This window comes from Brachycentrus maculatus, unplaced genomic scaffold, assembly GCF_059751285.1.
Source record: "Brachycentrus maculatus isolate JH-2025_06_01 unplaced genomic scaffold, ASM5975128v1 h1tg000334l, whole genome shotgun sequence".
Classification (NCBI taxonomy): Eukaryota; Metazoa; Arthropoda; class Insecta; order Trichoptera; family Brachycentridae; genus Brachycentrus; species Brachycentrus maculatus.
This window is the reverse complement of record NW_028281083.1, coordinates 477,445-493,441: the sequence shown is the minus strand read 5'-3', so window position 1 is coordinate 493,441 and position 15,997 is coordinate 477,445. Positions and strand designations below refer to the sequence as shown.

The window sequence follows — 15,997 nt, the reverse complement described above, 5'->3', positions numbered from 1 at the left end:
AGATTTTTTTTAAATTTCTCTCATCATACTTCAAATAGACCAAGTGCAAATCCTAAACAAAATGAGTAATAAATTAAATTGTTACGATTTATTAAATGGACATTATTGATCTTTATAACTCACAGTACACATTAATACAAGGGTTCAGACAATCATTCAATATACACATTATGTATGTAATAATATCTACTTAAATATCTATTGACAACTGGAGGAAGAAAATCTTTTGGCCAGGTGTTTAAAATTCTTATGTCCTTTGAAAGGATCGAATAAACAAAATAGTGATAAAGAATAATATTAATGGTATACATAAATACGTAGGTGAAATGAAGTGTAAAAACAGGCATGAAAGTGTCACCTGAACAACCCAACAATGAGATTAAGATTTCAATCAAGGAGATAATATTTTTTTAGAAGAAATGACAAATTAATTAGATGACTGTTGTATATTACAAGAAAATAAGTTAAACGCTCTTAATTTCAATGATTTGCAAAGAATATAACAAAAAACAAATGGACGCATTCACTTCTGTTTCTACACTTCTCAAAAGTATTATTTTTAACTGCATACAGAGAGCCTGCAGCAAAAGTGATTCAAGTTACACATTTCTCTATTTAATTTAAGTTGTATTTTAGCTAGATTCCAATGTATTCGGATTGTTTCGTTTAGGTTTTTACGGTTGCCCAATTCAATATTATCAGCTGACAGCATATTTCTGCCATGTGTTACTTGTACTTCTTCTTGACCATCATTGGAAATGGCCGTCGTGATTTGGTCCAAAACTTAATCCAGGATAATGTCCCTTAGGATTAAATCAAATTTAAGCTCTTTTCTCTGATAAATTGAACTTTAGATTACTTGCGCTTACTATGTATGCATAAATTTAATAACCCCACGCCAATGTGAACCCAAACATAATGGTACATATTACGTAATACGGAGAGTTTGGTATTACAAAACAAGGGATTATCCGAATAGCTTTTCGAAGCACCCGTGGCAGTAGGGCTTGTCGTTTTGTTCCTTGAAGGTGCCCTTGTTCAGCTGCTTGAGGCAGAAGGCGCACACAAAGTGCTCGGGATGGAACTTGCGGAACATGGCGGTGATGCAGCGCCCCGCGATGGGCTTGTGGCAGCCGGCGCACAGGGAGCCCCGCTTGGCGTGGTAGTGGGTCTCGCAGTACGGCAGACCCTCGTGGTCGAAGAAGGAGCCCAGCTGGAATGGCTGCCTACAATCCTGTTGGTAAAACCGTATTTTGTTGAGTAAAATAAGGTAAAAATGTAATTCCAAAACACGCATCGATACATAGATATTACATACTTTCATACAATCATACAACTTGATGTTTAACCCTTTTTCGAAAGAAAATTGTTAAGAGCCAAAACCTTTTAAAGAACTAAATAACTAAATTAAATATTTGTATTTAAATAAATAATTATGTGAAATTGTGGCCAATGTATTTTGTTAAAAAAAAATATATATTATTTTCTTTCCATACACAAAGAAAGTTAAAAAAAATATATATGTATTATTATTTAGGAGCTAAAAATGTTTTCAAACATTTCTCTTAAAATTGATACTTGCGATCTTTTGCCGGAAAGATGATTTTATGATTTCACGCATATATTTTCAATCCTCTAAAAAAATCAATTGTTCTTATTTTGTACATCTTTAGATTATCAATTCCGGATAGTCTAAAGTATGTAACCATTATAAATATTCAATTTTGATAAAAAAAAATGTAAAATAGAGAAATATTATAAACTTAAGAGTAATACTATAAATGTGTAATGATCATCGGAGTCCTTTTAATTTCGATTTAGAAATGTAGCAAGTTATGATTAATTTTCATAAATATCAATATTTTTTCATAAAAAACCCATATTTTACTTCAGTATCATAGAGATCCATACGTACATTTAAATGTATTATATACCCACTATTATTTGAGTTTGAATTATGTACAGTCAAATATTTATCTATATTAAAGTTAAACCTTTAGTTATTCATGGAATCGATTTGATAAGAGTTCAGTCTGAAGACAGTCATAACTCCTTTTCCCCCTTCTCTATACCCAATGCAACATAGGGCAATGCATCTTATCGATGTAGTGTTATCTTGATCTTTAATTATTATACATGAATGCAAAGTGATCAGTCATCTGCTTCAGGAACTGGTCCTGGACGATAACTGAATACATATTAGAGTGAAAACTTGTTTATAGTTTAAACACAGCTGGAAACTCCCTGTAACTACACTACATTACAAAGGTAGAAAAACTAATGTCATAACTAATGACTAAAAATTGGGGACATGAAGTAATCAAAAAAGGTCATTCGGGGGTAGCACTTATAATTTTTTATTGTTGAGCTATAATTTTAATTAGGCTTACTGGAGTTTTATGAAAAATAAGAATTATTTGTATTCCTATTATGTACACAAATATTTTAAATTATATTTTGATTTTATTCTTATTTTGAGGACTGATCACCTTTCATTCATGTGTTAACGATCAAGATAATACTGCCTTTATATGATGCAGTGCCCTATCCAGCATGGGGTGCGGATTAGGGTTTGAAGAAATAGTCTGTTATTAAAAATAGGAAACAAGTTGTGTAGATACTGTCTCGAACCTAGAAACTCTTACACGGAGTCCGCAACATTAGCCACGGGATCACCACCTGACATTAAGTTATATTTTAGAAATTCAAGCAATATTATTTTTTTTTTTTTTAATGATAAAAAATTAAATAGACATTATGTTTAAAAAAAATAACTTTTTTCGACAGACAAAATGTCTGGAAGACTCTAATAAAAGGTTTGTTATTCAAGAAGAAGACTAAATTTAAGTTGACATAATTCTAAAAGTAAATATTACAGGAATTGGCAGGATGCCACAGGCCACGGGCCACGGTGCACACTAACAGGGCTTTCAAAATAACTTTTACTCGTCCAATATTTAAATATACATTGTTTCATGCTATCATCAGTATCATTATTGTAATATGTATAGATATTTGAACAATCTTAAAAAGCATCTAAAATAAAAGACACATACATACACTACATACATACATGTTGATATTGTTATCCATGCATATATTATGCATTTATGTTATATTTTTATTTTCAAATTAGAAATTCTATATTGTCGATATATATGGAATACTATCCTATATGGAATGTTCAACTAAAAAATGTAGTTGTTGGTCCCATATGGTTGTATGAATGTTTTGTTTTATTTTTTTGTTTATTTTGTATTTGTTTTTTTTTGTTTTTTGTTTTTTTTTTTTATTTATTTATTTTATTTTCAAATAATTTACAATATAACAACACAGCAATTAGTTAAATTCAGCGACTAATAATTAATTTACCAAATAAAAATATAGCTTTATAAAAAATATTGGTATTTCCTTCATTATTCATCCTCATTCATAAATAATTTTAAATATCAAGAATAACATATCTCTTGGTAAAGGTCTTCGGGTCATTCATAAGTCTCATCATACCTAACCCTCATGACTGTGATTTTTATATATTTGATTTAAATACTAGTTATGTCAATATCCTAATAATCCTCTTAATATCTGCTCGATGTAGACTAGTGGAGCTGAAATAAAAGGGGGGGGGGGACATCCATCCGTTTTAGAATGGAATCATTGTCATAAGGTGTCATTCTTCATCCTCATCAACACCCGCACACTTGGGGCACACGGGTTTTCCTTCCATAGCGTAGAACGACTTTCCTTGAACCGGCAGTAAGCAATCCTGAATGTGGCATCAAAAATATTGACATGATAAAACAGAGATTACAAGAAATATAATGTAAACATAATTAAACAAATAAAATACACATTTTTTCCACTGCCGGTAGTACTTGTAAAATCTTTAGCAGTAAAAAAATGGTGTGTATTTGAGTGACGATACTTACTCTGCAAACGAAGCAGTCGGGGTGCCACTGTCCGTTGAGGGCAGAAATGTAGTTTTCCATGATGGGGCGATTGCAGCCGCCACACTTGGGGGCAAACATGTCGAAATAGTCATTTCTGCAGTAAGGCTTCCCGTCCCTCTCGTGGAAGCCATCCTCTCCAAACTGCTGGCCGCACTGGGCGCAGAAGAAGTGCTCCATGTGCCAGGTCTTCTCCAGAGCCGTTACGCATTTCTGCAATCAGTTTAGGGCGGGGTCAGATTTGTATGTTTTATATTCTTAAAATGTAAACGTATAGCGAATGAGAAACGCCTTACGTCGAGGATGGGCCCGTTGCAGTAGGCGCAGCGAGGAGAAAAGAGGTTGTGGTAGTCGGGCTCGCAGTAGGGGCGGCCGTCCCGCTCGAAGAAGTTGCGCGTGCCGAGCTCCTGGGAGCAGTGCGCGCAGGTGAAGTGCTCCGGATGCCAGGTGCGGCCCAGCGCGGTGATGACCTGCCCCACGATGGGCTTGTCGCAGGCGCCGCAGCAGCCCTTCTGCGCCGTGCTCACGCCCTGGCGCGACATGTCGGCTTGCAGCGAGCCCAGCATCCGTTCCAGGTCTCCTCCTCCCGACACTCTAGCCGCCTGCTGCCCCCCGCGGTACTGCTGGTGCTGAACGCCTCCCGATAATACCTTCGGACCCGACAATTATTACTTCGCAAACTTTACAAACCAAAATTTCTATTCGACATTCAAAGAAGTTAAAAAATATTTACACTTTCAACTAAATTAATTTAGTAAGTTTTGTTTAGCCAGTGCTGAGTTGCTTCAATGGAGTATTTATAGTATACGAAGTTACTCCGGAGAGACCGGGATGTTAGTGAAACGTTCCAAGCTTTTGCTGACCAATATTATAACTGAAAAGTTGCCCCCTCCATTCGGCCCGTGGCTATTCACGCACACTACGACACATCTGGAGTCAGCGGGGGGAAGTGGAAGGAGTGCAGCACCAGGAGAGAGAGAGAAGAAACAAATCTATTTTAAGGTGCTAGAACCAATAAAGGAGTCTTAAAACAGTTTTGTGAGCCAAAATTTCAACTCACAGTGTGGTGCTGTGTGCCGATACATGGTGTTCTAATTGCCAGTATCTTGTAAATTGCTTTTTAAATACTTAATTTTTTTGCAAGAACAATATTGAAGTTGCCAAGTCTAGTTTAGAAGTAAAGTTAAAATATGACAATGGAGCATTTATCTAACACTCTCATCCGAAGGTCCGAACAATTTAATAATAATATACTTTTTGGCAAGGCAGCAGATGTAAAAACTCATTGCCAAAAAAATAAATTGACAGAAAATAATATTATTTACTTGATGCACACATACTGTAATGTCATCAGTGATGATATTTCGAAACAGTAAAAAAAAGTAAATGCGAGATAAAACGGCATAAAGCAGATATTTTAGCAATCCTGAAAGATGAAAGTGTCCAAGTCCAAATTTTAATAAAATTTATTTTGATTGAATATCATAAAGTTGTGCATAAAAACAATTTTTTTTGCAAAATATATTCCATATGTTACATACTTAGAATACTTAGAATTTTAAAATTATAAAGAAGTAGCCTTGTAAGAAATATAAGAAATTTAATATTTTGGTTGTTTCCTGAAAATTTTATGGAAGTGGACTTGGGCTTATGGCTTGGGGTTTGGGTTTATGTATACCTTGAACTCAGACAAGGATGCCATGAGGTCGTCCAGTTCCCTGGTGGCATTGGAAGCGTGCGTGTGTATGGGGTGAGTCGGGGTAGGCCGTGCTGACTGTCCCATGGGTTCCACTACGGTCTCTTTAACAGTCACAGTCACCTGCTTGGTACCCGGCCGAGGGCTGGTTCCCGTCCCAGCATTTCTAAATATGACAACATTTCTGAATATGACAATATTTCCGAACATTTAAAAAAAAATATATAAATGCTTTAAATTGTTTGCCCCTATATGGTGAATGTTCTGTTTCTGATCGGTTAATTTTACATTATTTTTTTAAATAACCGTTCATAAAGCGAGACCACGGAAAAGTTAAAATAATTTTTAATGTTTAATTTCTTCTTCCAACTATTTTCAGCTATGTGCACAGGGCATTCATTACATTGGATCGACACAGTGTTATTAAAGTTACAGAAAGGCAAGGTCCTGCGCTTACTTGCAGGTACCAGTCTAGGGTAATGTCACATAAATATTACGGTGAAATATTACTTATATTTATTTTGATACTTTTGGGAATTGAGCCATATACATTTAGACCTGAAAGTTTACATTATTGTGATTTACAGAAAAATAGTTTATTCTGTTAAAAATCTCATTACCATGCTTACATAGCGAATTTATAATATGTCTTAATTGTACAAAATAAATTCAATAAAAACCTTAAATGAGTAAGGTATTTTTAAAAAATTTGAGAACCATCAGATTTGTTTTTCTTTTAAATATTTAATAAAACATAAATTCTAAAAATAACTTTATTTGTTGGTAATATCCACCATATTTTCAATGATGGCAAACCTTAAAAAAAAACTGAACAAAAATGAAAAAACTGCACATGATATTTAAAAAAAATCTATCCAAATCTATTTTTGTATGGACAAAATAAACTCAAAAAGCACTCTGTATAAGTGAAACATTAAGGAAAACACTAGGATAACGTCTGGTACACTATGTCAAAACATATTCATTACACTAAAATACCGATCAAAGGATGTTTATTTTTAATAATAAATACATAAAATTTAAAACACTCTAAGTATGATAAAATGATTGCTCTTGAATATGGATACGATAATAGTATAATAAAGGTTGAGAAATAATTATTTACCCGTTTGCATTTTCGGAATTCAATTGCTCAAGGAGGCTATCCATAGTGGGGCGAGAATGGGGTCCGGAATGTGACGGACTAATTCCTCCATTTGTTTTTCCATAACCATCCACTGAAACAAGAATTTCATTCATAATTTAAAAATGCCTAAAAATAATGTGTTAAATAATAAATATCGGCATAACTGTTGTATTCCTGAAAATAGTATTCAATAAAGAAAATGGGATAAGTGTTTTAGGAAAAACTAAAAAGCACATGACACAATCATTAGAGGAAGAATTAAAAATACATTATTATTGGTAAGATAACTTCTATATAAAATTCTCAGAAACAAATTGGGGTGCACAGATAGTAATAAATAAAAAATTAGAGAAAGTGTAAATGTTTGTATTATAAAAATGAAATAAAATCAAAAATGTCTAATTGATAGCACAGATACCATATAAAACAAAATATTTACTTTGAATGAAAAAAACAATACAGAAATTAAATTGATTTTAATAAAAAAATAATAATGCTTGCAAAACAAATTTAAACTTTAAAAATCGGTATTGTATTCCCATAAATATGTTTTCACATCTCAGTTATACAGTTGAATTACCCAAGGGTATACAACAGTGATATTTTTAAACAGGTTGAAAAATATACAAAAAATTACCATTCATTACAAATGAGTGAAAATATTATATTTTAAAAAGCCTATGATGTGAATGAAATAAAGACTTTAAATTAAAATTAGGAAACTAATGAGCTCGTGTCCATTGAAATAGCTTAAGTAATATGCTAATTAAGTGCATAATTTTATTACGGTCATAATTCAAATATAAATTGTTAGCATAAACAATATTCTGGCACTGTTATATGTTTCTGGCGAAGTTTCAACTGTAATCATTTTTCAAAATAATTTGAACACACTATTACACAGTTATATTACTCTATTTCTGAGATAAATTCAAACGTAAACCATTTAGCATCTTATAAGATATGCACAAAATATCGTATTACTACCAGCATATATATATATATATATATATATATATATATATATATATATATATATATATATATATATATATATATATATATATATCGGAATTTTTTTTTGAAAATAATAAACTGAATGAAGAGATAACCACTTGTAAAAAACAGTAGTTAAACACCGTAACTATCAAGGTAACACCGCCTTGATACGATCCAGTGCCCTATGCACATTAGTTGCGGATAAGACATGAAAAAATATATCGCCAACAGAAAAGGTTTTTTTTCCTTTTAAATTCATTTGCCAACTGGCAATAACCACATAATAATAAAATATTTTATTAAACAGAGTGATTTTTAAATTACAGAAATTTAATAAAAAAACACCATGCTGTGTATAAAAGTATTATTTTTTTCCTAAATTAATTCTGCCTACTACATAAGTTATATATATACCTTCATTCCTAACGGAAAACAATCTAAAAATAATAATTATTATTATTATAAGTCTGTAAACATTTTGATCAACAGATAAAATCGTAAAACTCGAGGCCATGTCAGCATATCAGATTTTAGGATCGCAAAACATCAAAAAGTCTAGTGAGGGGGTGTCGGTGAAAGATCTATATGATGTACAGTAAAGCCGGAATCGTTCTACTGTACGAAAAATAAATACAACAAACCATGACTTAAACGGAAAAGTCGGATGACGAAACTATCAACAAATCAAAAGTATAATTTTAACTATTAATTATATTACGATTAAATTCTTCCATTTTTTATCAGAACGGAAATTTCTTTTTTTATTATCAATTAGTTGTTCATCCACATTTAAGTAAATTAGTTTTATTAAATTAGTTTTCTGTAAAAATTGCGAAATTTTACTTATTTTTGTTTAAAAATTCTTCACAAGCCTATTTTTTTCTTCAAACCCTTATCCGCACCCCAATGGTGCATAGGGCACTGCATATAAACGCAGTGTTATCTTGATCGTTAACACATGAAGGAAAGGTGATCAGCCCTCCGCTTCAGGTACCAGTTCAGGGTGATATTGAATAAATATTAGAGTGAAAAAATCACTTATATTTATTTGACCCCCCCCCCCCTGGGAATCGAACCCGGGACCTCCAGAATGATAGTCGAGCATGCTGACCATTACGCTATGGAGGTGGACAAATTATTATTTTAATTGAATAATAACCCGCAAAGTTTCTATATTCAGAAACTTTCACGTTAGACTTTTTATAGAGATAGTAAATTTGAAAAACAGATTCATTGAAAATAAATATTTCTTGAATTTATTTCGTTTCCAACCGAGCTTCTGCCCAAATACATTACGACACACATTGAAATGAATAACTACGATTTTATTAAATTTGTTTTGAAAATACTTCAAATAGCTAGGAAATTATTACAAAAACAAATATATTTTTCAAAATCTAACTGTGGTAATCTTTAAATAAATTACCTGCTTATATACACTATATAAATATTTAAAAATCCGTATTTTTTAGATACATAGATATATAATCAAAATAGTTTGGGTATCATTAGTTCTCAAAATTTGCATTGAAAACTACGCGTAGTTCATGAAATCTCGCGGATTTTTTTAATGCGACATAAATATAAAAAAATGCGATATGAAGTCCACTAAGAGCTTATAATAATCTCATAAAGTTCTACTGCATCACATGGGATTTTTTTGCATTTTCGAGTGAATAATACCTTTAAACCCAAACCCAATAAATAGAAAGTCGAATAAGGTGAACCACAATTTAGTGAACGATTCGTTTGATTAATAACCCGCGAACTAAATAAACAAATAGTTAAAATTACGATTAATAATTTGTATTAGCATAATTACGACTTGTTTTTCATAGGCATGAAAATTCGTGTCCGGCAAATAGTCACCTGAAGCATTATTTTTGGACACATTCATAAATTATTTACCAATTTAATTAATTAATTCGTCACTTTGTGGTAAAGCCATAAATAACAACATTTTGAAACAATAGAAATTCATAAAAATATAAATAACAATAAACCCATAATTAACAATACGAAAATGACTAAAGCATCCCCCTATTGTCTATGTACCCACTGATAAGAAATAAAAAAATAATTAAATAAATAAATAAAAATAAGAAACAGCTCCTACCCCCTCTTCAACCTTCAACGTCCCAAGGACCCAACTCTAAAATTTAGAATTAGCTTCACATACGGTGTTTTAAAATGATGCGGAATGCAACGAAGCACGTGTCACAGTAGATTTTAAGAAATAGTGGTATTTACTCAGTAAAATTTTTAATTAAAAATCATTTACCAATTCTAAAAATATTTCACATGCACAGATTTCTAATGTAAAAAAATACATCATCATCTTTTACTTTGAAACTCGATCAGTGCAATAGAAAAAGAAGAAAAAACTTTAAACTGTTTTTTTCGGTTAAAAAAACCCATTTTCGCTCAAAACAATTTAAACTCGTTAACTATTGATTTCTCAATACAGATGAAGAATTTTATTTAAGTGGCGATAAAGAGAAGTCTGGGCATTTATAGGACTTACGACCTGTCATTGCCGGGTTTAAGTGATCACTTTATACACTGCGTAACATTCCACCCATTGATGAAATACAAATTACTTAATTTTCGGAAAGTTTTATATGAACTCTTAAAAGTGTTAATCCAGCATTCATGAATAAAAATTGATTAACCATCACGCCGCTTCCCTGCAGGGGTAGGCAGAGAGAATAAACCGCCACACCACTCTGTCTTTGCAAACATTCTTCGCCTCTTCCACGTTCATGCATCTTCTCATACATACCCGCCGATTATTACGACTCCCATTTTAATAAAAAAATTGAATAAAAATTGCCATTTTAAATCAAATAAAATTATTTAAAACGCTTTCCAGTGTAAACCAATTATTGATGGCAAACTAAATTATTTTATTAATTAAGAAGAGAGCAGAAAAGTGCATAAATGTTTATGTACTCGTAATACCGAAATAGTTAAAAAGTTTTCACCATCGATCTTTTCACAATTGCTCAAGGTGTTGAAACTTAACGTCGGCGGAAGAAGATGCTTCTGTGCCTAGGGACTAGTTAAACGATGGATTTTCAGCAAAATCCCAGAACATCACGTAAATAAATATGATCATTTTATTTACACAAATAAATGTAAATATGTATGTACTAAAATAATATTACGTAAATTACAAATATGTTAAAATTCGGAAACGTAAGGTCCATTTTGATTTATCAACACACTACTAGTACGTAAGAGGCTTCATAATGCCGTCCTATTTAAGAATGTGACATCTCCATTGACATCTTCATTTCAAGGAGAACGAATTAGCGGTATTTATGTGTGTAAAAAAATTACGGGATAGTATAAAATCGATCTCATATAATGGTATTTAGTTATCTTAGAGTCTCATCAAAGAGGTTGCTAGTGCTACTGATGTAAACTCCCAGATACTTGAACTCCATTACCTGCGCAATTTTTTGATTTTCCACAACTAGTTTACATCATACTGGGTTTCTACTTATTGTATGACTTTTTTCTCTGTGGATATCATCATGTTATACTTTAGGGATGTTTGATGGAGTTTATAGACCATTCTTTGAAGATCGTCTTAAGATTCTGCGATGAGTATAGCAAGGTTGGCACAGCACACTACACTGATTTTTTGTCTCTCATTCTGTATCCCAGATCAAGGTCAGTCGCACTTTCAGTCATCTTGTCCATTATAAGATCAAATAGAAATGGACGAGGAATTAGACTATCGCCTTTTCTTAATCCAGTGAATGTTGAGACCGCATTCGTGAGTTGGCTATTGTTCGTTTTTGTATCGTTAAACATTATCAAACATTTTCTCTACGGCGGAGATGATGGGATGGGTGTGATTTAGTCCCAGGCGGGCTGAGTTTCCAGACTTACCTCTGTTGTCGGACACGCGAGCGCTGCTCAGGTCGTGCAGCAGCGTGTCCAGCTCGGACAGGTTCCCAGTGCCCCTCCCCCCGGAGCCAGCCTGCTGCGTGGAGTACGACTTGCTGACCATCCTCTCGCTCATCAGCGAGTTCTGGTTCTGGTACGTCGGCTGTGAAACAAAAAATAATGTTTATACGTTAAGTCAATGGTATGATTACCTCTCTTTGAAGGATATTGGTAACCAAATTATTATTATTTATTGATTTGGCGTTTAATTTGTAGGACTCCATTTTACTTTATGTTTTATTCTTTGCTTTTTCAAAAAAAAACGTAAAAATATATATATATATATATATATATATATATATATATATATATATATATATATATATATATATATATATATATATATGTATATATATATATATATGTATATATATATATATATATATATATATATATATATATATATATATATATATATATATATATATGTATATATATATATATATATATATATATATATATATATATATATATATATATATATATATATATATATGTATATATATACATATATATATATATATATATATATATATATATATATATATATATATATATATATATATATATATATATATATATATAATTTACAAAATCATCCAGCCTCCTGAACTCACCAAAAGTCACAACATTTATAATTTCTAAGAAAAATACCGAAAAGTCTGCGATATTTTTTTATAACTACACAGTAAATCCACAACAAATGTCTTAATCCTTCTTGTCGCGATTAACTCCATTATAAATTTATTTTTACATAAGTTTCCTCTCGACATCTTCCACTACCAATATGTTGGCAAGTTTTGGAAAAGAGGATTATCTGTATTTCAAAAGATTATCATTTATAAAAAATGAGTTAAAGTTTAAAAGTACGAAATATTTATGTAACAATTAGGAAAAAATATACATTTTAATACATCACGTTTATTACACATTTAAAACCTCTAGTAAAAACTGAGTATTTATTTTATTTTTTAAAGTTAAATACATTTAAAAAGTCTAAGAAACCGTATAAATTTATTATTGTTTAAGACAGCAAACTCAAAATAATTCCAGAAATATTTAAGTCGGTTGGCGAAATGTCAAATTGTGCACTCGGATATCGCCTGGATAGTAATAAAATTTTAATAATATCTGAAACAAATAACAATGCCCTAGATTTTTTTTTTTGATATCTTAGCGCAGGTGAAGTAAATTATTTTATATTTATTTTATATCATTTCATTCACCCACTAGATTAACCTGATTTTACATTTTGTAATTTGTATTTCATAAAAGTGATAATCCTATTGAAGTTTGTCCATAGATTAGTTTTTTTTTAATATTGCTAAATAACACGAGAAGTGGATCCGCCTAAATTGATATTCGCTCACAATCGCATGTCATGGACATCGTTGAGCTTTGATATATATATTATTGTATATAACATGGAAAATAAAGTAATAAAATGGAGTAATGCTTGACAGGAAGACCACTTAACGAGGTCTATTAATAATGACATGACGCAAGGCGCCTCGGGCCGGATCGAAATAATGAACGAAAAAGAAAATTGGTACGGAAAATGCAGGCAATATAAAAAAAAAACTGAGACAGGTTTCAGTTAAATTTCAATCAGGTTTCTACTTAAAAAATGGGTAAACATCTTCGTCCTTCTAAACTGATACTGCAAATAACAGATCGCAAAGGAGTACAAATACAAAAATACCATAGATGATTGTATTATGTATAAATCAACAAAAAAATCTTGGTAACACGTATATAGCTTACATTTCTTCTGTTAAGGATATACGAGTATGTTACAGGCTTTAGGACGAAAGTTAAGTGTAGTCAAGGTGTGAACTGATTTATAGAGACCGATGCATCAGATAAAGTAAGAAATACCTATTTTTCTCTGTTAATAGTGTAGGTAGTTATACCTGCTTACATCATTATATTTTTAGTCGTGTGACAAACTGACGCCTGCAACAAATTAGTACTGATGTGACCACGGTGATTCTTCATTTGACTAATTGTATACTTCCTACGCCGAAAAACGTTAAAAAAAATTAACGACAGGAACGGTCATTCTGTCGGTATTTTGTAATAATGGCAAACGTTGCCTTTTTAAAAAAATCCTATTAAACTACCATGCGCTGTGTAATGTAAAAACTACATATACACGCAATTTATTCAAGCTTCCTGGGTTTTCAGGTACAACGGGACAATGAAAACAGGGTAGAGCCGGTGGCCGGATTTTCCGTTGGGGCGCGACTTTAGGCCATGCCAATCAAAATTAAGCTAACTTAAATATTTCATAATCGTTAAAATTTGTGAAGTGTTGAAGGTGAAGAATGTTATACCCGCAATGATAAGGAGATTGGAAGCAGTAAAATGAAATTAGTCAAATGAATCCGCGAGCGATTGAAAGTATTAGTATAATAAAGTAAAAATGGTTAATTAAGCTTAATATTCTTATCTTTTTTTTATTTCCAAGAATGGGTCTGAAAAAGACTTAAGGTCTTTAAATCACATCTAGGTAAGGGAGGTAGTTTTCGATTAAAGCTTCTGTAAGTGTTTTTTTCAAGGGTTGAGTTATGATGATCCATTTAAAACTCGATTTTTTTTTTTAACTTTTTAACTCAAAATATCATTATTCGCATTAAATGTGTATTGCCAAAAAAAACCTATGTTGTTCACAACAAAAATGTGTCAGTTTACTAATGATATCGTAAATAAGTACCGATCGTGAAATTCTTATAAATAAATGTATTTTCTATTAGCCAAATAGGTACGTTCGAAAAATCATACGAAAGACATAAAATATGATAACAGCGTACGTAAACACACGTAAATACTTACGATACGGAATAAAAATAAATATACCCTGAAAACTGTCGACGAAAAATAAATAAACAGGTAACTGCCAGAACATATAACTTCGCGGGGTGAGTTTGCAACTATTAATACGCCGCGTCATGAACACATTGGGAGCATATGCTTAGCTAATTCTATATTTTATCAACGTTATTAAAATTTGACATACAGAGGTCATCTTCGCTGTTCCTGATTCAATCGCACCACCGGAAATTTATAAAAAGGTAAATTTACGTGAAAAGCAACTCGGCTGTCGGGAGCGATTATTCTGTAGGAATAGACATGTCTCCCAAGAAGTGTCGAAGAAATGTAGAAGCATCACACTATCGAGAATATTGTAGCCGAAAGTTTTGCAGATAGTATATTATAAAATAAGTACCTACGTAATGATCAAATGGAAGAAAAAATTAAAATTAAATACCTACTATATGGTTTAATTATTTAAATCAACTAAGGGGATTCTCGTCACATGTAATAGTTTTTATCTTTTCATAAATTGATTCGGCAGTCACTTATAATATATATGTATTTTTAATTCAAAATTTACTTGGTAAATACCACTATTTGTTAAAAATGTATTTTGATTGTGTTTGATAATGATGCGGAATGCATCGAAACACGTGTCTCAATACATTTAAAAATAGTAGTATCAACTAAGTAAAATAAAGATTTTAACAAGTTTTTTTTGTTGTTGGACAAGGTGTTCATTTGATGGAAAATACACCCCGGAGGAAAAAATATTAAAAACAACAAAAAACAGTTATTTGATGACTAAATTATGATCTAAAATAAAGTTGTAGTTTTTTTAAATAAACACCATCTCAATTAACGTATTGCAGACATTTAATATTGAAATTATAATGATTGAAACGAAACGCAATTTTGTTTACATGAAATGAAATAATAATCATTCGGCCAAATGCGCATCTTTCAATTTTATAGTCAAATAATATACGAGTATACTGGCAACTGGCAATGTTTCTTGTTGATATTACAGAATCCATAGAACGTTTACACAAATAACAAAATTTGTGCTACAATGATATTAAACTGATGTAAATTTTATAATAAAACCATGGCGAACGTGAAGAAAGATCACTTCGGTTTTATAATTTGGAAAAAAAAACTGTACAAGGAAAGGTAATAATATATAGATAAGATAAGATGAGCTAAATATTATAAATACGTTACTGAAAGACCCTGAAATAATCTACAATCTATAATTTCGGTAAGAGACACGGCAACATATGGTATTTGAGGACTTTCAGTATGGCCTTTAAATTCAACCCAAATATTTTTATCATTATAAGCGATTAGTGTTTTGGTCACCCTCGTAAGACCTTAAACATAAGTTAATTTAGGCCCCTTTGCTACATTAAAAAATACATGTTTACCTCAGTG

General features: G+C 31.6%; 1 protein-coding gene across 5 annotated transcripts in view; it reads right to left on the bottom strand.

The window, feature by feature from the left end:
* Positions 1-87: 87 nt before the first annotated feature.
* Pax (paxillin) overlaps positions 88-15,997 on the bottom strand; it is a 73,424-nt gene continuing 57,514 nt past the window's right edge. For 3 of the 5 annotated variants that reach the window (XM_088268874.1, XM_088268872.1, XM_088268873.1), the window contains 6 exons: positions 11,690-11,849; positions 6,770-6,881; positions 5,626-5,809; positions 4,244-4,597; positions 3,930-4,160; positions 772-1,234 (listed from right to left, as the gene is read on the bottom strand). In XM_088268874.1, the coding sequence (XP_088125000.1) occupies positions 968-1,234; positions 3,930-4,160; positions 4,244-4,597; positions 5,626-5,809; positions 6,770-6,881; positions 11,690-11,849 (1,308 nt within the window). In that variant the 3' untranslated portion in view covers positions 772-967. Of the gene's footprint in view, positions 1,235-3,229; positions 3,767-3,929; positions 4,161-4,243; positions 4,598-5,625; positions 5,810-6,769; positions 6,882-11,689; positions 11,850-15,997 lie in introns of those variants that run through there. The other 2 variants (XM_088268875.1, XM_088268876.1) reach the window with 2 other exon arrangements.